Genomic DNA, 24,259 nt, shown 5'->3' with positions numbered 1-24,259 from the left:
TGGGGGAAAAACGGAGGGAGGAATGGAGGGCGCGGGCTGCGGGGAAGTGAGCCTTGCACCCTCCTCCTCCTCCTCCTGCAACGGGCCGAGGCGGAGCCCCCCATCCTGGAAGGAGGAGCCGCTCCCACCTGGCGCCGAGGAACATCTGGACCGTCCCCGGGAGACTGCAGCGAGAGGTGGCCGCTGATGGTTGCAAATGGGGTCTGGGGGTGGGTGGGGAGGTTGGGGTGCTCCGAGGGCAGGTGGGGAGTGCAGAGAGGCCGGTAATGGGGAGGGGGGGTTGCATGCAGGGGTCCCCGAGTTGCAACTTGCGTGTTGAGTGATCAGGAAAACTTGAAAATGTGTTCCATTCTCTTAGACTTTAAAGAAGGGTGGGGGGATGTTAACGTTTGTGTGTGTGTGTGTGTGTGTGTGTGTGTGTGTGTGTGTGGCAGAGGGCTGCACACCCCAGGTTGAACGTTTAAGAGGAAGGAAAATAACAACGGTGCTGACAAAAGTGCACAGTATTGGGGAAGCACTGATGAAGTTGCCTAGTTGGGTCATGAGATGTCTGCAAGAAAGCCACAGAGAGCACCAAGGATCCCACAGCCCCCCCTCCTCCCCCTCTGCCTTCCTATCCCCCCCTTCCTCAAGAGCCCTGGTGGTGCAGTGGTTAGAGTGCACTACTGCGGGCTGCTTCTGCTGCTGACTGCAGTTCGGCAGTTCGAATCTCCCCCAGGCTCAAGGTTGACTCAGCCTTCCGTCCTTCCCAGGTGGGTACAGCGAGGACCCGGATTGTTGGGGGCAAAATGCCGACTCCATAAACTGCTTAAGCGGTAAATAAGTCTGAATGCTATCGGCCTTCCTTCCCTTCCCTTCCCTTCCTTGGTGCACAGTGGTTAGAATGCAGAATTGCAGGCAGAAATCTGCCTACAGTTTAGAGTTCGATCCTGATCGGCTCAAGGTTGACTCAGCCTCCCGTCCTTCCGAGGTGGGTCAAATGAGGACCCAGATTGTTGGGCGGGGGCAAGAGGCTGACTCTGTAAAGGTTTAAGGTTTAAGGTTTTATTGGGATTTATATGCCGCCCTTTTCCCTGAGGGGACTCAGGGCGGCTTACAACCACAGGGGAGGGGGGTGCAAGGTCAAAAACAAAACAATATGTGCACAAAGAAAAAATAATAAAACACAACTTTCATTCAGCGATCAAACACTCGGGCGGGTAATTGGAAACCTATCCCCAGGCCTGCTGGGAGAGCCAGATCTTGAGGGCTGCGCGGAAGGTCTGGATAGTGGTGAGGGTACGGATCTCCATGGGGAGCTCGTTCCACAGGGTCGGGGCGGCAACAGAAAAGGCTCTCCTCCGTGTGGTCGCCAGTCGACATTGACTGGCAGATGGAATTCGGAGGAGGCCCAGTCTGTGCGATCTAATTGGTCGATTTAGGGAGGTAATCGGCAGAAGGCGGTCTCTCAAGTACCCAGACCCGCTACCATGGAGTGCTTTAAAGATGGTCATCAGTATCCTGAAGCGCACCCGGAGACCAACAGGCAGCCAATGCAGCTCGCGGAGGACAGGTGTAACGTGGGCGAACCGCGGTGCGCCCACTATCACTCGCGCGGCTGCATTTTGGACTAGCTGCAGTCGCCGGATGCACTTCAGGGGCAACCCCATGTAGAGCCCATTGCAGTATTCCAGTCTAGAGATCACAAGGGCTCGAGTGACTGTTGTGAGAGCCCCCCGGTCTAGGTAGGGCCGCAACTGGCGGACCAGGCGAACCTGGGCAAATGCCCCCCTGGTCACAGCTGACAGCTGGTGATCGAAAGTCAGCTGTGGGTCCAGGAGGACTCCTAAGTTGCGGACCCTATCTGAGGGGTATAAAATTTGACCCCCCAGCCTAAGCGTTGGTATATTAGCCAAATTATTGGGGGGGAAACACAACAGCCACTCGGTCTTATCCGGGTTGAGTACCAGTTTGTTAGCACTCATCCAGTTCCTAACGGCCTCCAAACCCTGGTTCATCACGTCCACCGCTTCATTGAGTTGGCACGGGGCGGACAGATACAATTGCGTATCGTCCGCATATTGATGGTATTTTATCCCTTGCCTCCGAATGATCTCGCCCAGCGGTTTCATGTATATGTTAAATAGTAGGGGGGATAGGACCGAACCCTGAGGTACCCCACATGTTAGGGGCCTCAGGGACGATCTCTGCCCCCCGACCAACACCGACTGCGACCTGTCCGAGAGGTAGGAGGAGAACCACCGCAGAACAGTGCCTCCCACTCCCACCTCCCGCAGTCGTCGCAGAAGGATACCATGGTCGATGGTATCGAAAGCCGCTGAGAGGTCAAGGAGAACCAGGATGGACGCATAGCCTCCATCTCTGGCCCTCCAGAGATCATCGGTCAATGCGACCAAAGCGGTTTCTGTGCTGTAACCAGGTCTGAAGCCGGACTGGAAGGGGTCAAGATAGCTAGCTTCCTCCAAGGCCCGTTGAAGCTGAAAGGCCACCACCTTCTCAACAACCTTCCCGATAAAGGGAAGGTTGGAGACAGGACGAAAGTTGTTTAAGATGGCTGGATCTAACGATGGTTTCTTCAGGAGGGGTCTCACCACCGCCGTTTTAAGTACGGCGGGGAAGTGCCCCTCCCGAAGGGAGGCGGTGACAACCGCCTGGATCCAGCCATGTGTCACCTCCCTGCTGTTAGCCACCAGCCAGGAGGGACACGGGTCCAAAATACAAGTGGAGGCACTTACAGCTCGAATGGCCTTGTCCACATCCCCAGAGGCAACTTCCTGGAACTCTTAAACCACTTAGAGAGGGCTGTAAAGCACTGTGAAGCGGTATAGAAGTCTAAGAGCTATTGCTAACTCTGCCTACTGCCAGGGGTTCAATCCTGACTGGTTCAAGGCTGACTCAGCCTCCCGTCCTTCCGAGGTGGGTCAAATGAGGACCCAGATTGTTGGGGGGCAAGAGGCTGACTCTGTAAACCGCTTAGAGAGGGCCGTAAAGCATGATGAAACGGTATACATGCTAAGCCTAAAGGGCAGTGGCTGTTTCTGTTTCTTGCTCCCTCTTTCCTCCTCCTCCTCCATCCTCACTCTGGACCGATCTTGGGGAGCACGAGGACAGGTGAAACACCCCCCCCTTACAAGGCGGAACGAGCAGCCTGATCCACCTTCCGGTCTTCCTTCCCCCAGAATCCTTCCATCAAGACCGATGTGCGGCAATCACCGAAGCCGTGTGTGAAAGGCTTCTCATGAAACAGCCGGCCTATCGCGAGTGTTTGGGCAACGTGGCGGCCTTCATCCTGGAGCGAGGTGAGCCCCCGGTTGGGGGTTTGGAAGGCGCCCCCCCCCCTTCTGGTATCCTCAACAGCCAGCTTGGCCAAAGGGCCGGCCCCAATGCAGGGTCAGCCCCGTGGCCACGTCATCCAACTCGATTGAGCGAAAGGGAATAACCCCCCCCCACTTCCTTTGAAGAGGTGGCCGATGGCCAGGGCTCCTGCAAGGAGGCGTACGAACTGGTGGCCCTGGGCACAGGGGACGTCTGCTATGGCGGCTGGATGGAATTCGATGGACGGAGAGTCCACGACATGCACGGCCTGGTGGTGGCCCGTCGAGCCCTGATGAGGTAAAACCCCCCACCCCGCTCCCTGCCCAGAAGCCCCCCCACCCCTCCGGATTTGAGAAAGCGAAAGAGAGATGGGCCCAGGCAGAGATGACCCTCCCTTCTATAGGGAGTCCTCGACTCACGACCGCGATTGAGCCCAACACTTGTTGCTAAGCGAGGCAGTTGCAAAGCGAATTCCGCCTCACTTTAGGACCTCCATGGCCACAGTTGTTAAGTGAAGCCCTGTTGGGAACAATGCAGTTAAGCGAATCTGGCTTTGGTCACAATATATATACAGGGACCGAAGCATATATATATTATTTATTTATTTATCAGCAGAAATACAACATATATATATGTTGTATTTCTGCTGATAAATAAATAAATAAAGGGAGACTAGTATAGATCTATTTCAAGCTATTTAGCTCTCATCAGCTAGCCATACCCTTACTGGGATTTGAACCTGGGCTGTATTACATACTAGGCAGACATCTTAGCCATTCGGCCACAGGCTCTTATCCGTTATCAGCGAAGCCAGGGTGAAAGGTATCAGATTTTTTATAAATAAAATATATATTTATTTTTATTTATTTATTTATCAGCACAAATAAAAACACACACACACACACAGCCTTTTAAAAGGTTTTTAAAAAGGTTCTTTATTTTCCCCGTTCCTTCACAAGCATTTTCATTTTCATAGTTGCTATTTAACATTTGTCTACTCATCATTAGCCTCTCTTATTTATTTTTACATACATACATACATATATACATACATAATTCTTGCTCCTTCTCTCTTCTCAACCTCCCTTCTCTACCTTCTTCTTTCCTCCTCTCCTTCTTCCTTTCTTCTTCCCCTCTCTTTCCCCCACTCCTCCTCTCTTCTCCTCCTCCTCCTTCCCCTCTCTCCTGCTCTTAATTCCCCTCCCTTACTTTCTCCGCTTCACCCTTTCTTCCTTTCCCTCCTCCTCCTCCTCCTCCTCCCTCCGTCCCGTTGTCACCCTGTGGCTTATTTACTTTCTCTGATGGGTTTCACGCAATCCCAACTCTATATTTTCATTCAAATAATTTTCTCCGTTTGCGTTTTATTTCTGATATTTATTCCACTTAACGTCATTAGCCTTTATTGTCATGGTACAAAATAAATACAGCCAAATTGGTTTCCCTATTGTTTTCCTATAATGGGAGGTCCTATTGAACAACCACCGTGGCACCGTCCCGTCCCCCCCAATCCGTGTCACCCCCACGATTCCCCCCTTTGATTCTCTGCTCCGTCCTCAGATATTTTTACAAGCAGCTCCTGCTTCGGTGCAGCCAGGATCCGGCCGCGTTCGAACAGGGCATCTTTTGCCAGGCGGAAGACGGGGGACACCTCAGGTTGAAGCCCCGATGCCACCTGCACCTCTACCTGAGCCAAATGCCACACGGAGCAGTGAAAAAACTCTTGTGAGTGCCGTGGGGACGCTGGGGCAGGGCCCAGAGCCCTTGAGGGAGGGGTGGGGAAAGGGGATCGGATCAGACCAGGGTGAGCGTTGACTGACCAAGCCAGGAACTATGGCGTTCATCTTCCAGTTTTTAGATGATAGGATAGAAACGGAATCTAGTTCTTTTTTTTATTATTATTATAAATTTTTATTTATTTATTTTACAACTCCTCCTTCTTTACATATTGTAGAAAGTGTATCAGCTGCTTACAAAAGGCTTTTGTGCATCTCTTCCACCGTCATCAAATATAATTCATATGAATTCAAGTATCTTAACTCAAATATTTACTATATTAACATCCTCATACCTCCATTTTTATTTGACTACAGTTATTTAAACATCCTTCATCCTTAAATATACCAAGATTCAATCCATAGCCACATGCTGGCATTTCATTTACTTATTTGTAAAATCCTCCATTAATTAACATTAAGTCCTCATATCCTGTTTTAGCTAAACATCCATAATATTTAATACCAAAACTTTCTAATCCTCCATGTATATAATTTATTACCATTATCCTTTCTTTATTTAACTATATCCTATATCATAACATTTTCTCCCTATTAGTTAGAACTTAACTGTATTTAATTTTGTTTTTTTTTACTATAATTATTATTGTTATTAATAATCTTTATATATAGTCCAAAAATATTTCTAACCAAACGGAATCGAGTTCTTGATTTGTGCAGAGATGGATAAACTCACTTTGGAGTTAGGGGACAAGGAAGGCTCAGGATATTCCACAGTTTGGGAAAACTGGTTATCGATGGATAAATAGTAGGAACATGAAATGTACAGCTTAGAAAGGTAGATGCATAGATATAGGAATCATTAGGAATGTATAAAAGCGTATTTGAATAACGAATGGTTATGTTAGCGCTGTCAAAAAGGACTGTAATTTATGCAAAACTATTTTTTAAAGGTAATGTAATGTTTTAAATTTTCAATAAAGGTTTTTTAAAAAAAGCTGAATCTGGGGCTTTCATCATCACTAGCAATAGCAGTTAGACTTATATACCGCTTCATAGGGCTTTCAGCCCTCTCTAAGCGGTTTACAGAGTCAGCATATTGCCCCCAACAACAATCCGGGTCCTCATTTCACCCACCTCGGAAGGATGGAAGGCTGAGTCAACCCTGAGCCGGTGAGATTTGAACCGCCAAACTGCAGATAACAGTCAGCTGAAGTGGCCTGCAGTACTGCACTGTAACCACTGTGCCACCTCGGCTCATCCCTAAAGCTGCAGGGGAATGTAGGTAGGCTGGCCTTTCTCGGCCTGGGGGCCCTTTAAGTCCAGTGGGCCTCAACCCCCAGAATTCCCCATGCAGCACGGTCATTAAGCGAATCTGGCTTCTCCCCCATTAACTTTGCTTGTCCGAAGGTTGCAATGACCCCGCCAGGACCCCCCACAGCTGTCATCAGTCACATAAGCACAGGTGGCTGTGGGGGATGCTGTAGCAGGCGTCCCCTTTTTCTTTAGGGCTGTCATAACTTCAAAGGGTCACTAAGCGAAGCGGAGGAATGCCTGCATTTAGATCTGTGGTGGGGCCACCAGGCCCTCCAACAGGCGTCCTTCCCGGCTCCAAACGGCGTTGTTGGCATGACTGACCTGTCGGTTGGAACCAGTGGTGGGTTCCAGACCCCCTTGCAACCGGAACAGGGCAATGGGGGCCCGGCGTCCACCACATAAAAGCGTGCAGCACGCATCCTTACCTCCTGCGACGCCTCCGGGACGCTCCAACTGCTCGGCGGAGCGTCGTGCATGGGCCGTACGCTCTGCGTGCGTGCACGGAAGCGCCGAAGAGCTCAGGTAAGGATGGCGGGTGGGCCCTCCGGACCAGAATGGTACCCACTGCTCCCGGCACGCACCGCTATGCCCGTATCGGGGCTGTACCGCCTGCAACCCACCACTGGTTGGAACCCTTCTGGCAAGCTCTGAATTTTGGGGGTGGGGACATTTTTGTGGATGTAATACTTGCACTCTTTTCCGCCATGCTGACTCCACCCCCCCTCTGCTTGCTCCCAGCGCCCCCTTACTGAGGTCCAGCTCTTCCGTCGACCTGAACATCCGCGTCCAGGGGCAGCTGAGGGCCGTCTCCTATTGCAGCCCCACCCTGCTCTCTTCCCACGTCTACTGCGCTTCTGGCAGTGACAAGCTGATCCGCTGGACTGTCCTGGGTGTCCAGGGAGCCCTGCTCAGCCACTTCCTTCACCCCGTGTACATCACCAGCATTGTCCTAGGTGATTATATGGGATATGTTGGGCTGTGGTCGTAAGTCGAGGACTGTGCGATGTTGCCATGAACCGTCTTTTCTCTCTCTCTCTCTCTTGACCCTTTCGGACTGCTCCGTTTCCAGCTGACCCTTATCCCAACTGCGACATTCTCAATCACGTCCTGAGCAAGAGTGTGCAGCTGGGACCGGAGGACGGCGTCCCCCAACCGTACCGTCACAAGAAGGTCTACCTCTTCGAAGGACCCCTGGCGGCCCCCTGCGGCTCCCCGCCGGAATGCGGCTCGCTGAGTCTCAACTGGTGCTCAGGAGACGAGAGGCTGGAATGTGTGGACGGAGCTGTTGGGAAGGCCGAGAGGGAGTGAGTGCCTCGAGGGGCTTGAGGGCTGGGGGGGGGGAGGCAATGGGTACCGGGGGGTTGGGGGAGACCCAAGATTAGTCTCTGCTGGCTGGGTGGTTGAATTTGATTTAGGAGGGTTGATTTGGGGTTGAGGAGATGAACATGGGGAGGGGGGGTGAGTTGGATGGATTGGAGATGGATTTGGAATTGACGAGATGGATTTGGGATTGACGAGATGGATTTGGGGTTGACGAGATGGATTTGGGATTGACGAGATGGATTTGGGATTGACAAGATGGATTTGGAATCGACAAGATGGATTTGGGATTGACAAGATGGATTTGGAATCGACGAGATGGATTTGGGATTGACGAGATGGGTTTGGAATTGAGATGGATTTGGGATTGACGAGATGGATTTGGGATTGACGAGATGGATTTGGAATTGACGAGATGGATTTGGGATTGACGAGATGGATTTGGGATTGACGAGATGGATTTGGGATTGACGAGATGGATTTGGGATTGACGAGATGGATTTGGGATTGACAAAATTGATTTGGGATTGACAAGATTGATTTGGAATTGATGAAACTGATTTCAAATTGACGAGACTGATTTGGGATTGACGGGATTGATTCCAGTCCATAGGGTTGGAAAAGAATGGGCTCGAGTTTTTGTTCCCCGGCAGGGGTTGGACTAGAAGATCTCCGAGGTCCCTTCCAACTCTTGTTACTCTGTTTTTCCCCCCAGCATTGCAAACCCAGGAGGCGCGTCACGGCCAAGCCGGCTCTGCAAGGCGGCCATGTTGAAATCTTTCAGAAACGTGGCCCAGGAGATGAAGAGAGAGGATCTGGTGTCTCTATCCACATATCATGAAGCCAAGGTGAATCTCCATCCTTCAGGTCTCTCTACAGGAATGGTTTCTTTGTGGTTTAATGCATTGTACATACAATCCCACCTTTGCTGGACCTAATTCAAGAAACCATGGTTAAGCAAATGCTTGTATGGTTTTTACCGGTCAGTATGAGTCCTTTGTTTCTCGATTTAAGGACCTCAAGTTGAGTATCTCTTGAACGTTCCTCCAAGATTGTGTTTCCCAAACTTGGTAATTTTAAGAAGGGTAGACTTCCTTTCTTTGAGAGGTGACCTTGTTCAAGAAACCACGATTAAGCAAATGCTTGTATGGTTTTCCCCTGTCAGTGTGAATCCTCTGTTTGTTTCCTGAGTCAAGGAAGGTGGACCTCAGATTGAGTATCTCTTGAACTTTCTTTCTAGCGTTTCTCAAACTCGGCAACTTTAGGAGGGGTTGGGGAGGAAGGCTAATTCAAGAAACCATGGTTAAGCAAGTGCTTGTACTGTTTTCACCAGTCAATGTGGCCTTTTGCTTCTTGGGTCAACGAAGGTGGACCCCCCAAGTTGAGTATCTCTTGAATGATCCTCTTAGATGTATGTTTCTCAACCTTGGCCATTTGAAGAGCTGTGGACCTCCTCTCCCAGAATTCCCCAGCCAGCATTTTTTCTAAGATTTCTATAGACTTTAATGTTGGCTGAGGAATTCTGGGAGAGGAAATCCACAGCTCTTAAAGTGGCCAAGGTTGAGAAACAGAAGTCTTAAGAAGAATCCTCAAGAGATACTCAACGTTTGCTTCTCTTTTCCTCACTCGCCAGGTTCAAGCCACAACTTACCAGCGTGCAAAGCTCCAACTACACAGCCACTTGAGTGTGCGGGATTTGAGAAGGTGGCCTCAAAAGCAGTTGGTGGACAGTTTTTGCAGATAGACTGGGCCTGGGCAGCTGAAGTTCTTCTCCAGCCAACGGATAGGAGCAAGTTCCAGTGAGATCTTGGTTTTCAATTTTGTTCCCCAGATGTTAGTAAGCTTCAACCTAAGTCTTGTAAAACTAGCTGGTTTCAACAAGCCGGGAAGTACGGTGAACTACAGTTTTGGTTTCAGGCCTAATGTGCAGATAAGATGAAACTCTGTTGGTGAGCAGAAACGTAGAACAGGGGTCCCCAAACTTGGAACCTTGAAGACTTGTGGACTTCAACTCCCAGAATTCCCCAACCAGCTTCTGGGAGTTGAAGTCCAGAAGTCTTCAAGGTGCCGAGCCTGGAGACCCCCCTGATCTAGAGCAGTGTTTCTCAACCTTGGCAACTTGAAGATGTCTGGACTTCAACTCCCAGAATTCCCCAGCCAGCATTCGCTGGCTGGGGAATTCTGGGAGTTGAAGTCCGGACATCTTCAAGTTGCCAAGGTTGAGAAACACTGATCTAGAGAACCTAGATCTGTTATGTTTTGCACTGGTGTGGCACTTAACACATGGCAAAGTCGCACCAAGAGGTGAGAACAGAACAGCTGCGCTTCCTGTGGAAAATCCCAGATGCTTCCAAAAAGCAAATTTTGAATGGTAAAGTGGAATGTTTTCTTTTAAATCTATACAAAATACATCCACGTATATATTTTACCTTCTGCAGATGGAACTCCTCCATTCTTTCCAAGTTAACAGTAGGATCCTTGCTATAGCATGCTATATAGTCTTGATGGCTTCAGTTTTGTAGTTTCAGTTTCACTCTTGTTAAGTTTCAGAATTGCCCTTGGGGAAATTTCAATGTATGTAGATTATCACTTTTTTTTTAGATCTATGTTATTTATTGATGCTCGTTCGGAAATGTGTTTTCTCGGCTGCCGTTTTTGTAGGCCAAACTTGGCTGCCCACCATCCAATTTACCAAGTGTTGGTTTCAGACATTGCTGTTGCCTTTCTCCTAAGTGCTCCCCAGCGTTGTGACCTTGTTGGGAGTCACGCCAAGCCTAACTGTGGTTTGTTTGGCTTGGCGAGACCCTCTCGGTTGTGTTTCTTTCAATAAACCGTAATTAAGCAAACTGGGCTTAGCACGCAGGTGTGGATACGTTCAACACCTTCCCCCCTAGTGGACGTTGGGGTATCCTGAGAAGCGTGGGGGTCTGGAATTAGGGCCAATCCAGGGGTGGGGGGGAGTAACACGTAAATGGGGAGCAGAATGATGGGAATTCAAGAGGAAGAGCCAAGCTGCTTGGTGGAAGCATTCAGCTTCAGGAAGTTAAAAAGCAAGAAATCGGAGGGGCAGGAACCCCAAGACGAGCGATTGGGTTAGGATTTCAGCTGGGGACTCCACTTTTCACATTATAATGGTGCTGTGTGTGGTGGGCGAGCTGTATAAAAATGGATGGATGGATGGATAAGAGATAGTGAAGAGAGATGATAAGTGGATGGATGGAAGAGAGAGAAGACATGATGCATGGATAGGTAGAGAAGAGAGAAAAGAGAAGATTAGATATAGATATAAAAGAATAGAAAATAGATGATAGACGGATGGATGGATGGATGGATGAATAATAAATAGATGATGGATGGATGGATGGGTAGATGATAAATATATATAAATATGATAGATGATAAATAGATGATGGATGGATGGATGGATGGATGGATGGATGGGTGGGTGATAAATGGATGGATATGATAGATAGATAGATAGATAGATAGATAGATAGATAGATAGATAGATAGATAGATAGATAGATAGATAGATAGATAGATAGATAGATGATAGATAGATGATAGATAGATGATAGATAGATAGATGATGATAGATAGATCGATCGATCGATAGATAGATGATAGATTGGATGGATGGATGGATGGATGGATGGATGGATGGATGGATGGATGGATGGATGGATGGATGGATGGATGATAAATGGATGGATATGATGGATGGATGGATGGATGGATATGATAGATGATAAATGGATGGATATGATGGATGGATGGATGGATGGATAGATGATAAATTGATGGATATGATGGATGGATGGATGGATATAATAGGTAGGTAGGTGGGTAGGTAGATCTAGGTAGAGGATGGATGGATGGATATAGAATAATGCTAGATGCGGATGGGTGGATGGATGAATGATTGGATAGAAGGATTTATTCGATAATACATGATAGGTAGATACAAAATGATGAAAGATGATGGATAAGATAGATGATCATTAGATGGATAAATGGGTGGATAGGGCTCTACTGGGGATGTTGGAGTAGCCAGCATTGATGGGAAGATGACAGGCAAACCAGGAGCATCTGCATTGCTGCAGGAGACCCAGAGGAGAGGCCTTGGGGTTGAATGACCTTAAATCAGGATCCAGCACCCCCCCCCCCCAGGCATCCCCACCCTCCCAGCCAGCCCCACTTCTGCAGACCCAGGGGAGACCCCCGGATTTCTCCCTTACTGACCTATAGAGAGCCAGGCGTGGGGGGAGAAATGGGTTTATTGAACACATACAACATGGTTAAGGGGCCAAGGGCAACAACATTGGTTACTACAAGGGTTTTTAAAGGGCTGGGAGGACATGAGATTTGGTGGGTCTAAAAAATCATAGCGGATCTAAAAAGGGGGCAGTTAGATCAGACGTCATGCAAATGGGGTCTGCCAGCACAGCCCCCCAATTGGCCTGTGCACCAGCTGCATTATTGGATGCAAAATGGCTCTTGTGCGGCGGAAGGTAAAGTGGGCAGATTACACGTGGTTCCAGCGGGACTTCCTTACCTGCCAGGATCTCTCTGGGATCCACTGTCGCTTCTCAACAGAAGGCACAGATTTCTTAAGCCTTGGGGAGATCTTCTCTAGCAAGGTCTGTATTGCTCCTCCCTTCGAAAGAATCCCCTATTCTTAAAGGATGCTACAGACCGCAGTTGCTTGAGCAAATCTTAAAAACTGTGTTTGAAACCACGTAAAGCAGAATTTTTCCAACCTTGGCCACGTTAAGAAGGGATGGACTTCAACTCCCAGAATTCCCCAGTGGAGAATTGCTGGGTCCACACATCTTAAATAGCACACCAGCTGGGGAATTCTGGGAGTTGGAAGTCCACACCTCTTGAAACCTGACTTCACGTCTTCATTAAATGCAGCACAACAACATTTGGGATGAAAAACTTAAAAAAAGTTCACACAGGAGCAATAAATCTTTCCAACAATTCAGCTTTGTGGGCAGATTAGTGGAATACGGATCCCAAATCTTAAGGACCTGAATGAAAGAGAAACATTTTGCGTGTACAGATTTGCAGCTCTCACAAAACTTCTTCCATGTGACGAGCAGAACACGCGTGCGGCTCTTTCCCTACCTGCTTACACCACCTTCATCCTCCGAACAACCAACTTGCCTGAACTGCTGGCTGATGGATTCGCAAACCCCCCTTAACTCGAGTAGTTACAAACCATGCAATTGTGCTTTCTCTTAAAGTTGGCCTTTCATCTGTAACCTTGGTTTGTTGTTTAGGGCTTAGTGTGTCGCTCTGTTAAGGTACGATTCAGACCAGCGCCTGGACTTTAAAAAGATGTATTATTTTTCTCTCTCTTTAAAACAAGGAGGTTAAACAAGCCATGAAGTCACTCTGCTGGGGAGAAGTTAAAACTCTCTGACTCATTCAGTCCTATGATTTCTTGGAGGCAGGAAAAAAACAGGGCCAGTGAGCTGGAAATAAAAACCTAAATATGACTAAAATGACTTTCTTTGCACCCTTGTGATGCACGGATAAAAATACCCAGGAAAAGGGGTTTGTAGGTTTAAAAACAAAGGCTATGTTAGTATTCAAAAGCGGTGGGAATCTGAGGTTTGTAGATCTGCTGAACAGGGATTTAATATCTGTTTTTTTCCCCCCCTGGCTAGTATTTATCTTGCTGAGTTTAGGACTTTTATTACCAAGAAAAGGTTTGTGGGAATTCTGTGGTTTTCTGAATCGATATTCTTTCCATAAATTTGGGGGCGCTTCAGTTTTGGGGCAAATTTACACTAGAAAAATCAAGCTAGGCCATTTCCAGATGTGTGAACTTCAATTCCCAGAATTCCCCAGCCAGGCTGGCTGGGGAATTCTGGGAGTTGAAGTCCACACATCTGGAAATGGCCTAGCTTGAAAAAAATACTGGTGTATGTTAAGTAGAACCATGCATTCCTACCATTTTTTAATTCAAAACCTTAGCTTTTTTCCCCTTAGGGAATCTTAAATCCTAGGGAAGCTGGCAAATGATGGAAAAGGAGTGGAGGGGAGAGCAAATTCAAAACATTCCCAAGTTAGGGGATCACGGCTGTTAAAACTATCGAGAAATATTTGCCATATGATTTCTGTCCCCCCAAGTGAGGAGAAAACTGCCCCCCCCAGGAAAGGGGGTGGAGAGAAGAGGGGTGACTATCATTTCGGGGGTCCCCTAAGGGTCTTCAACCATGGAAATAAGGGTGCGGGGGGCGGTATTGAAAGAAACAAGAGGAGTGGGCTGCGATCCCCCAACGCGAAATGTAACGGAGGGCATGCGGTATGTATAACAGAATAACGGAGTTGAGAGGGACCTTGGAGGTCTTCTAGTCCAACCCCCTGCTGAAGCAGGAAACCTGTGTTGTAGGGAGGAGGGACTGTGAGGGTCTTCCGAATGTGTGCTCCAACTTGGCTGCTTTCTGGAGGGCAAGGTGACCACGGCTGGACAGGACAGTGGTCAGCCCTCTGGACAAAGGTCCAGAAAAGTGGAATGAAGCCGGCGCCGAAAGTCATGTTACGTTCAGATGCTCCATTTTGAGATTCCGAGTCTGCAGGCGAGGTGGAGGCGGGGGGGGGGTCTTCCCAGGGCTGGCATGGCCCCCTTCCCAGGCACACCCCCCCCCAAACTCTGCCCTCCAGGGACGGCGGCCTCTTAGCAGCATCCTCTGCCCACGTCTTCGCCGGCCCCCACGCCGTCTTGCCGTAACGGGCCACTCTGGATGTGGACGGCCGATTTGTGGCTGTCCTGCGTCGGGCCGCTGCTGACCCTGTTCTTGATCTCGGCCGCCATGGTCAAGAAAGCCTGCTCGACGTTGGTGGCGTTCTTGGCGCTGGTCTCCAGGAAGGGCACGGCTAGCGAGTCGGCGTATTCCTGCATCCGGAGAGGGCAGAGTAAGAACGTGGGTACGATCCTCGCTTAATGGATAGGCCTCACTGAATGACCGGTTGCTCGGCTACCAAAGCTTGACGGGTCTCCCCCAGAGCTAGCTATTTTTTTGTTTATATCCAGTTTTTTTTTATTTTTAAAATAACTCAAACCTATCCAACATTCCTTCCTCCTCCTCTGTGCCCCATAACAACAACCCTGTGAAGTGGGTTGGGCTGAGATAGAGACTGTCGTAAGGGACTAGAATTCACCATTTCCCCGTGTTTGGGCCAAAGTCACCCAGCGGCCTTTCATAGCAGTTAGCAATAGCAGTTAGACTTATATACCACTTCATAGGGCTTTCAGCCCTCTCTAAGCGGTTTACAGAGTCAGCATATTGCCCCCAACAACAATCTGGGTCCTCATTTCACCCACCTCGGAAGGACGGAAGGCTGAGTCAACCCTGAGCCGGTGAGATTTGAACCGCCGAACTGCAGATAACAGTCAGCTGAAGTGGCCTGCAGTACTGCACCCTAACCACTGCACCACCTCGGCTCTTTCATGGCTACAGCAGGACTAGAACTCACGGTCTCCTGGTATAGACCTGTAATCTTTGCATGCATCTGATATAAAATCTGTTCATTGGGTCAGGATGTTTACATTTTTACTTGGTGTAAAGATGGGGGACTTGAGACTTCAGGTAACACCAATGCCTTGCCCCTGACTTACTACTGGGAGTTGTGCTTGGGCAGGGTCGTAGTTTGGCAGTTCCCTTCAACCACATCGGGGTCTCTTTCACCGCAACGCTGGTGGATCAAAACCTGGGGTGTGGCCCACCCTCCCCCCTCCCTCCCTCCCTTCCCCCAAACGCACCTTGGCGGTTGTGTAATCCACGGCTTTCTTGCTGGAAAGATCACTCTTGTTCCCTACAATCAGCTTGTTGACATTCTCGCTGGCGTAGCGAGTAATTTCCTCCAGCCAAAGGTGCATGTTGTTGAACGAATCCTAGAAGCAGGAGGAAGGGAGGCCATAAATAAAATAACCTGCATTTGCAGTTATCGCTTCATTGGCACCTAATCCAGATGCCCGTTTTGTCCTTAGACAGAAGTTGTGTGTGTGTGCGTTTGTGTGGGTGGGTGGGTGGATGGATGGACGGATGGACGGACAGAGATATGGATGGATGGATGGATGGATGGACGGACGGACAGAGATATGGATGGATGGACGGACGGACGGACGGAGATATGGATGGATGGATGGACGGATGGACGGACGGACGGACAGAGATATGGATGGATGGATGGACGGACGGACAGAGATATGGATGGATGGACAGACGGACAGAGATATGGATGGACGGACAGAGATATGGATGGATGGATGGACGGACGGATGGACAGAGATATGGATGGATGGACGGACGGACAGAGATATGGATGGACGGATGGACAGACGGACGGACAGAGATATGAATGGATGGATGGATGGATAGATAGATATAGATAGTGATAGATAATGATATACTGATGGATGCATGGGTAGATATAGATAGATACGCATACAAACACATACATCATACATATACACACACACACGCGCGCTATACATATGTAAATGGAGAAGTCACATTCATTTTACAATTGTGTTACTAACTTAAGAACTATGGTGATTTAATATCTGTGACAACTGACAAGCAAGGTTTCAAAATGGGGCAAAACTCGCTTAACAACTGTCTCACCTAACAATAGAAATGTTGGGCTCGGCTGTGGCCGTATGTCAAGGATTAACTGTGCTTGTAGAAGCTGAGAAAATATGGCAACTTTTAAGACTTGTGGACTTCAACTCCCACAATTCCTCAGCCCGAATTCTGGGAGTTGAAGTCCACAAGTCTTAAAAGTTGTCAAGTTGGGAGTCCCCCGTTCTAGCTCAGCACCCACCCACCCCTGTTCGAGCAGGAGACCCCATGGATGGAGGCAACCTAACAATGCTTCTCCTCTTCCTGCCACGGAGAACCACCAGCCTTACCTGGTCCGTCACATCGTAGACAATGATGATGCCGTGCGCGCCTCGGTAGTAGCTGGAGGTGATGGTTCGGAAGCGCTCTTGGCCAGCCGTGTCCCACTGCAGAGAAAAGAAAGGTGAGGGATTCTGGGCAGTGGAATCGAACTGGGGGAAGCTCCCTTGGCAAAGGAGACCCCCAGGTCCCATCTGCAAGTGTCAGCCATGCCTCCATCAATAACCGAGAGAGAATACTCCCAACTCCATTGTTCATGGAACTGAAATACTTTTAGTGTTTATGAAAAGATAGCAGCGAACGTAAAGCAAGATCTGAGCCAGGAAGGCGCGAACAAGTACATATCAAATGATAAACCAGCCCTCTCCCTCCAGCGACCCCCCCACCCCAGTGTCCCAAGACCTATAGGAAAATGTAACAAGAAATGAAAAATAAAGTAGAAGGCTAAGAAAGACGGGGGGGAAAAAACAGGAGAAAAAGACCAATATTCACCATTCTTTTGTTGCAACAAGGAATGTTTAGAATGGGCTTCTAGCAGGAGTATTTTATACATTTTTGGCCTTGGCGTAGGATGCCTTATAGCAATAGCAGTAGACTTATATACCGCTTCATAGGCCTTTCAGCCCTCTCTAAGCGGTTTACAGAGAGTCAGCATATTGCCCCCAACAATCTGGGTCCTCATTTTACCCACCTCGGAAGGATGGAAGGCTGAGTCAACCCTGAGCCGGTGAGATTTGAACCGCTGAACTGCTGATCTAGCAGTAGCCTGCAGTGCTGCATTTAACCACTGCGCCACCTTGCCTTGGAAATGCATGAAGTAGTAAATATTCCAAAGTCTTATTTTGGGCATTTTATAGAATTCCTACGCATTGATAAAGTGCCGAATTTTCACATGTGAAATTTCAACAACAATCACATAATATAACAGCCATCTTGATTAATTGGTTTTCCATCCCAGGAGTAACTCCTGAGTAAGAACTACAGTTTTCCAAGTGAAGGGCAAGAAGAACCAACTCTAGTTCTGTTCTCTGCCTAGTTATGCAGAAGTTACACCAGGCCTCTCAAGAAGGTTGGGGGGAACCAGGACAGCAGAAGACCTGCTTCTCAACCTCTCTTCTAACCCCCCTAGAGATACTCACAATTTGCAACTTGATGGTCCTTCCTTCCAGCTCGATGGTCCGGATTTTGAAGTCCACTCCGATGGTGCTAATGTAGCTGTCCGTGTAGGTGTCATCCTGGGGAAGGAAAAGGACCATCGGGCGTCTAAAAGCGTAGATGTTCTTCTAAGAACTCTACCAAGGCTTGAGAGGGTTGGTGGGCTCCATAAGTTCTTGAAATCGGGGAGCCCTTGAAACCCCCTCTTAGAAACTGGTACGAGGAGCGTGAATGGGGAATTCTCAACCCTCCAGATCATGGGTGTCCCAAAAGTATATTTTTTCCCCCCAAAAAATGCAACTGGACTTTCTTGGTTTTTTTCCTCGAAGATGTTTCACTTCTTATCCCCGTGAACTTCTTCCGTTCATGAAGTTCAGAACCTGAAGAAGCTTCTTGGATCAAGGCAAAAGCCCAGTTGCTTCTTGAGCATCTGAGATTTGGTTGGAGGTGAGGGATGGTTCTCAAAGGGGACATCCTCTGGATCAGTGTTTCTCAACCTTGTCAACTTGAAGATGTCCGGACTTCAACTCCCAGAATTCCCCAGCCAGCGAATGCTGGCTGGGGAATTCTGGGAGTTGAAGTCCAGACATCTTCAAGTTGACAAGGTTGAGAAACACTGTCCTAACCACTGCTGGGGAATTCTGGGAGTTGAAGTCCAGACATCTTCAAGTTGACAAGGTTGAGAAACACTGTCCTAACCACTGCTGGGGAATTCTGGGAGTTGAAGTCCAGACATCTTCAAGTTGACAAGGTTGAGAAACACTGCTCTGGATTGTTTTATCTGACCCCCCCCCCCCCCCCCGGGAGAGATTTGATGGACAGGCAGCCTGAATCTGCATCAAGTCCGACTTTAAGACCCCTGAGCATTTTCTCAGAAGACTTTTCCTCCTCTAGACCCAAACTCAACCTCGGCCCTGAAAACGAGGCCCTGAGTTCGAATCCTGACTCCCCCTCCCCCAAACAGTTTCCACCACCACCACCCCAACCCCCCCCCCTCTTACCGCAAATCGTAGGAGGAGGCAGGATTTCCCCACTCCGGAATCTCCGATGAGCAGCAACTTAAATAAATAATCGCTGTCGCGGAGGAAGCAAAAAAAAAAGAGACAAGAAAGGCTCAGCGTTTTCAACGTGTGGAAGGCGGAGTCCTCGACTTATGACCATTTGTTTTACTAGCAGAACGCGGGCATCTGCATTTATGGCGGTTGCAATGTCTGCGGCCTTCGAGTCAAAGCCAGGCTCACTTAATGACCCGTGGCTAAAAGAGTTGTAAGATCAACCCCCTTCCTTAGCGGATAGACTGTGGTCGTACGTCGAGGACCACCTGTATTGCAAAGAGCCCTGCCTTTATAATTTGAGGGGGTTTAAAAAATTTTTGCGACTGTCTCATCTGTTGCAGCCCAAAATCCAGGGTCCGGTTGGAAATGGCCAAATGAGAGGGGTACCCTAGAAATACAGGTAGCCCTGGACTTATGGCTGTCCGTTTAGTGACCGCTTCAGCATCCCCATGGTCATGTGACCAAAATTCAGACGCTTGGTAAGAAGCTCGTATTTATGACAGTCGCGCGGGGGTGTGTGTGTGTGTCACATGATCCACTTTTTCTGACTTTTGCGCAAGCAAAGTCAACGGGGAACTCAGATTCATTTAACAACCGTGATTCACTTAACAACCATGGCAAGCAAGGTCCCAAAATGGGGCAAAACTCACTGAACAACTCTCTGAGCAACAGGCATTTTGAGCTCAAGTGCGTGGAGGGTACCTGTAAGGCCTTATTTATTATTTACTTTCAGTGGTTCCCAAAGTTGGCAACTTTAAGACTTGTGGACTTCAACTCCCAGAATTCTCCAGCCAGCTCTGCAGAGCTGGCTGGAGAATTCTGGGAGTTGAAGTCCACAAGTCTTAAAGTTGCCAACTTTGGGAACCACTGGCCTACTTCATTCAATTGCCTTGCCCATCTCCCAGGTGGGACTCCTTTCCCATCATCCTGAGCTTAGCGGGGATGCAGGTAAAGCCCCTCCTGGCATCCCGGATCCTTCTCGGTTGCAGAATACTTACTATTCTGGGCTGATGGTTGACATGGTCACCACGATTCCTTCCCAAAGTCCAGCCTTCCCACCCCGTTTTGAGCTTGCCAAGGAAGGGGCGTCGGCTTCTTATCTCTCTCTGGGGCAGGTAAGTCTGCGTGGGTGCAAGATTTTTATATCGGTAACTTTTAAATTAAAAATAAATAAATAAAGTATTTGAAGCATGGGGGTACCTACGCCACAGCACCACCGGGAAGTAATGCTGAATGGAAAGCATTTTGAGTCCCCCTTGGGGAAAAGGGCGGCATATAAATGTAATCAAATCAAATCAAAATTTAAAATCAAATCCAGGATAACGCTGTTGGGAGGGGGCCTTGGAGGTCTTGTAGTCTGACCCTCTGATTAAGCAGGTGACTCTAGTTCAAACCAATGGCTGCCCAGTCTCTTCTTGAAAAAACTCCAGTGATGGAGCATCCGTAACTTCTGAAGACAATTAATTGTTCTCACTCTCAGGAAATTTCTCCTCAGTTGCTTCTCTCCTTGATTAGTTTCCATCCATTGCTTCTTTGTCCTGCCCTCAGGGGCTCTGGAGAAGAGGCGGATCCCCCTCTTCTTTAGGGCAGCCCCTCAAATATCATGTCCCCCCCTAGACTTTCTCTTCGTTAGACTAGACCAGGGATTTCCAACTTTTTAAGACTGGTGGACTTCAACTCCCAGAATTCCCCAGCCAACATGCACACATTTTTCGTTTCTTTTTATTGCTGTTTTTAATTTCTGATTCAGGCCCAGTTCTGTCTTCCTTTTCTCCTCCACCCCCCCCCCCCAAATTGGGAGCTTCTAGCTAAGAAAAAAGCATCAAGAAATCCCCTTGGGGTTTGCGCTCCATTCTTTATTTTTAATTGGCCTCCAGAACTGCAGCCTATTTCCACCCAGTCTCACCGATTTATAAATGCAAAAATTTGGACCTTTGGCCAAGTTTTGTAAGCCCATCCAAAGAGGGACTGTAGTGAGAGAGGGAAGCACTCTGCACATGTCCAGGAACTCTCTTGATAGTTACTTGATATAATCTCAGGATTGGCTGTTGCGGTAACTGGGCTCTTTTCATACCACCACCCACCACCCACTTAAAAAAAAAACATTTCATGGAATTTAATCCCCAAGGGTTTCAAGAGAGACAACTGGCTGGGGAATTCTGGGAATTGAAAGTCCACAGGTTGGTCTGGGGTTGGACTAGATGACCTCCAAGGTCCCTTCCAACGCTTGTTATTCTGCATCCTTGTTGTAATATAGTTCCTTGTGTAGGTGTGTGTCCCCCATGGCCTAGTTCATACCAGGGCACGCAGAGCCACGCTGAACTACACAGGAGAAAACAAACTCCTAAAACTCCATAACATCCTGATAGTGCATAACATAACATCCTGAGATGTGCCCTACCAATGACGCCCAGGATTTGACCATATATAGACAGAACTTCCCTGAGCAGTAGATTAGAAATTGTACTTTTACAGGCTGTTGTTAATCACATGCTGATTGCTCCTCCTGCCTTTGTCCTATCTCAATAAAAGGGGCTACCAGACCCCCAATCTGGGTCGTCGCTCCATCCCGAGAAAGATCGTGTCCGTGTCTTTTCTCCACATTGGCCTCATGGGCGAACCACGGGAACGTTACACATCCTTGTTTTTGAATTCCGGTTAGGACACCAGAGTTCCAACTAGCCTCAAATGCATGGTGTCTCTTTGAATTTCCTTGGGACAGACCAGAGGGGGGTTCCTACCAGTTCGCACCTATTCGGGAGAACCGGTTCGTCAAATCTACCGAACCGGTTAGAAGAGGTTCCACCAGTGGACCCGGAAAGCAGGCCACACCTACAGAAGAGGGTCCAAATTTTTTTTGAAACCCACCACTGGGACACACCCAAGAGGAATCCCCCCCACCCACATTAAAGTGAGCAGCCCCATAGATTGATTTAACCCACCCATTTTCCATTCTGGGGTTCCCCCACCCAAACCTTGGGAGATGCAAATTTATCAAGGGGGGGGGGGAGGCTGTTCTGGGCCTAAATTCTGGGCCTTGTTGCAAGGCCTGGGGGGGGGGTCAATCCACACCCCACATCTCCACCAATAAAGACCCTCCTCTCTAAAACGAGCAGGGTCCCACCCCCACCCCAGCCAAGGCTTTGGGGTTCAGGAAAAAACAAGATTTGGGGCCCTCCCTGCTGATTCCCCCTCCCCATCCATCCATCCTTCCATCCTCCTGCAGCCCAACGATCCCCCCCCCTTGGAAAGACCCAGCTCAGTTTGACTCCCCCTTTCTATTGGGTCTGGGGTCGCCCGAAGGGAAGCTGGCAAAGGCAGCCTTACCTGGTGTTTTTTTTCTCCTTTTCTGGAGCGGGGCCAGAGATGCGCTCCGCAAAGGCGGAGGTCCGCGGAGGATGCTCGGCTCCGCCGGACAAGCCGGGAGTGGGGGGCTACCCTACCTGCCGGGTGGGGGGCTCCTTCCTGGGGGGCTGCTGCTGCTGCTCAGGCCGGCCATGCCGGAGGGGACCCCCGGCCAGTCCCCGATGCAACGTGACGGCGGCGGCTCCGCAATGGAGACAAAGAGCCCCTGGCGACCCCCGCCCCTAAAGCAGCGGCGGCGGCAGCAGCTGGCGCGCTCCGTCCCCGGCCCGGCTGTCCTGCAGCGGTGGGGGGGGAGCGGTGGGGGGGCTCCAGCTGGGCGTGCGGCCATTGGCCAGACCCGGGAATGACGTCATGAGACCATGCAGAGCCGGCCTGCAGTGGGGGGGGGTGAGCATCAGCTGGTCAGCGCTATGCATCGCGCAGCTGGGGAGGGGGCGTCTCCTGGGAGGGGCAGCGGTGGGGTGATGGGGTGGGCAGGCAGGCGCGGGGAGACGCATCCAGGAACCGGGAAGGGGCGGTGGGCGGATGGGGGGGGGAGCTTGCCCATCCTCTGGACTGGTGCTTACCCGGGTGGGGGGTGGGGGGTCTGCAAAGGAGATTGCTTTGCATTGAGGACAATTCACCGGTTTGCCCCCAGAAGTTGTTGGGGGGCTCCATCACTGGAGGCTTTGAAGAAGAGCAGCTTTCCTGAAATGGGGTAGGGTCTCCTGCTTGAGCAGGGGGCCGGCCTAGATGACCTCCAGAAGTTCCTTCCCGGCTCTATTCTATTCTAGATTCCGAATCATCTCCCCTGTGCAGGGTCCTTGCCCCTGCTGAGGAGGGAGGGGGAGAGAGGTGGGGCGACCCCCTCCCCCTGAAAAGGGGCTTCAGGTGTTGCAAAAACGCCTTCTGTGCAGGGGGGGGAGGGCTGGTACAATGGGCAAGGGCCAAACTCGCAGGGTGTGTCCTTCACTTAGCTGGGGGCTAAGGGGTGGGCTGGCCTAGAGGGGGCTGGGGGTCCATTCCACCCTTCCCCACCCCAGAGCAATGAAAAGCTGTCTGGGGGGGGGGAGACATAGCCCAGCCCACCTTACAGGGTTGTTTTTTGGAGGTAAGAGACAGCAAGTCCAGGTGGTTTGGGGGGGGGGGTTTAAGATGCTGGGGTGCAAACCAGGAGATGGTGAATTCTAGTCCCGCCTTAGGCACGAAAGCCGGCTGGGTGACTTTGGGCCAATCTCTCCTCTCGGTTCAACCCACCTCACAGGGTTGTTGTGGGAAAATATGGACATTCACCCCCATGAGTTATTTATGAAAACAATCTACCCATCTAATGAATAAAATAAATCCCTTTTTGACTGCTGTGCAATAAGCCAATAGCCAAGTCAGTTTCCTTTGGTATTTTGCAGCTGGGCAGGGCTGGGGGCCTTGGCCCTCTTCTCCTTCCTGAAAGAAATTCGGGGGAAATCTCCACCCCATCCTAACCCCCACTTGCAAATTCTTGGCTGGGAGTAACTTGGGCAGTTGGCAGCTCAGCCTCTGCCAGCCCTCCCCCCCCCCATCTCAAATGTGGTGTATGCCAGGGCTGCTAAGAGCCGATGGGCGGATTTTCCTGGCAGCATAAAAGTTTCCTACAGCTTCCTCCATGGTTGTTTGGCCCTGTCTGTACATTCACAGAGAGAGAGAGAAAAAAAGAGAGAAAGGGAAAAGAGAGAGAGAAAAAAATAGAGGAGAGAGGAAAGAAGAGAGAGGGAGATGAGAGAAAGACAGAGGGGAGAAAAAGAGAAAGAAGAGATAAAGAGAAAGGGTGAAAGAGAGAGAAAAATAGAGGAGAGAGGAGAGAAAAAGAGAAAGAAGAGAGAAAGAGAAAGGGAGAAAGAGAGAGAAAAATAGAGGAGAGAAAAAGAGAGATGAGAGAAAGAGGAGAGAAAGAGAGGGGAGAAAAACAGAAAGAAGAGAGAAAGGGAGAAGGAGAGAGACAGAAATAGAGGAGAGAGGAAAGAGGAGAAAGGGTGATGAGAGAAAGGGGAAAGAGAGGAGAAAAAAAGAGAAAGAAGAGAGAAAGAGAAAGGGAGAAAGAGAAATAGAGGAAAGAGAGGGAGATGAG

At 49.4% G+C, this 24,259-nt stretch overlaps 2 protein-coding genes across 3 annotated transcripts; one reads left to right on the top strand and one right to left on the bottom strand.

Moving 5' to 3' along the window:
• Positions 1-22: 22 nt before the first annotated feature.
• ADAD2 (adenosine deaminase domain containing 2) lies at positions 23-9,764 on the top strand. Its single transcript, XM_087727935.1, has 8 exons — positions 23-176; positions 3,180-3,299; positions 3,462-3,612; positions 4,873-5,037; positions 7,104-7,318; positions 7,435-7,669; positions 8,401-8,533; positions 9,319-9,764. Exons 1-8 carry the CDS (start codon positions 23-25, stop codon positions 9,427-9,429), a joined length of 1,284 nt encoding a protein of 427 aa, XP_087584061.1. The 3' UTR covers positions 9,430-9,764.
• A 3,250-nt stretch (positions 9,765-13,014) lies between these two features.
• On the bottom strand, positions 13,015-22,446 carry LOC106554722 (ras-related protein ORAB-1). 2 transcript variants are annotated; one of them, XM_087727293.1, is made up of 7 exons: positions 22,138-22,446; positions 19,809-19,931; positions 18,757-18,829; positions 17,740-17,835; positions 16,612-16,707; positions 15,460-15,591; positions 13,015-14,592 (listed from the first exon to the last, which is right to left on the bottom strand). In XM_087727293.1, exons 2-7 carry the CDS (start codon positions 19,829-19,831, stop codon positions 14,374-14,376), a joined length of 639 nt encoding a protein of 212 aa, XP_087583419.1. In that variant the 5' UTR covers positions 19,832-19,931; positions 22,138-22,446; the 3' UTR covers positions 13,015-14,373. The 2 variants fall into 2 exon arrangements, with proteins under 2 accessions (XP_087583419.1, XP_087583420.1); XM_087727294.1 differs by having other exon boundaries at positions 22,254-22,446.
• Between the last annotated feature and the right edge of the window lie 1,813 nt (positions 22,447-24,259).

This window comes from Thamnophis sirtalis, unplaced genomic scaffold (assembly GCF_051295495.1).
Source record: "Thamnophis sirtalis isolate CommonGarterSnake01/CBP01778 unplaced genomic scaffold, rThaSir2_p1.2 scaffold_13, whole genome shotgun sequence".
NCBI classification, from domain to species: Eukaryota; Metazoa; Chordata; class Lepidosauria; order Squamata; family Natricidae; genus Thamnophis; species Thamnophis sirtalis.
The sequence above is the reverse complement of the archived record's forward strand: the minus strand, read 5'-3'. Positions and strand labels throughout refer to the sequence as shown.

Coding starts and splice junctions, on each gene's coding strand:
- ADAD2 (XM_087727935.1), top strand. CDS start 23: ATGGAGGGCGCGGGCTGCGGGGAAGTGAGCCTTGCACCCTCCTCCTCC. Junction 177..3,179: donor CCGGGAGACTGCAGCGAGAG/GTGGCCGCTGAT, acceptor TCCTTCCCCCAG/AATCCTTCCATCAAGACCGA. Junction 5,038..7,103: donor GGAGCAGTGAAAAAACTCTT/GTGAGTGCCGTG, acceptor GCTTGCTCCCAG/CGCCCCCTTACTGAGGTCCA.
- LOC106554722 (XM_087727293.1), bottom strand. CDS start 19,831: ATGTCAACCATCAGCCCAGAATA. Junction 18,830..19,808: donor TCAACCATCAGCCCAGAATA/GTAAGTATTCTG, acceptor CCTCCGCGACAG/CGATTATTTATTTAAGTTGC. Junction 17,836..18,756: donor GCCTCCTCCTACGATTTGCG/GTAAGAGGGGGG, acceptor TTCCTTCCCCAG/GATGACACCTACACGGACAG.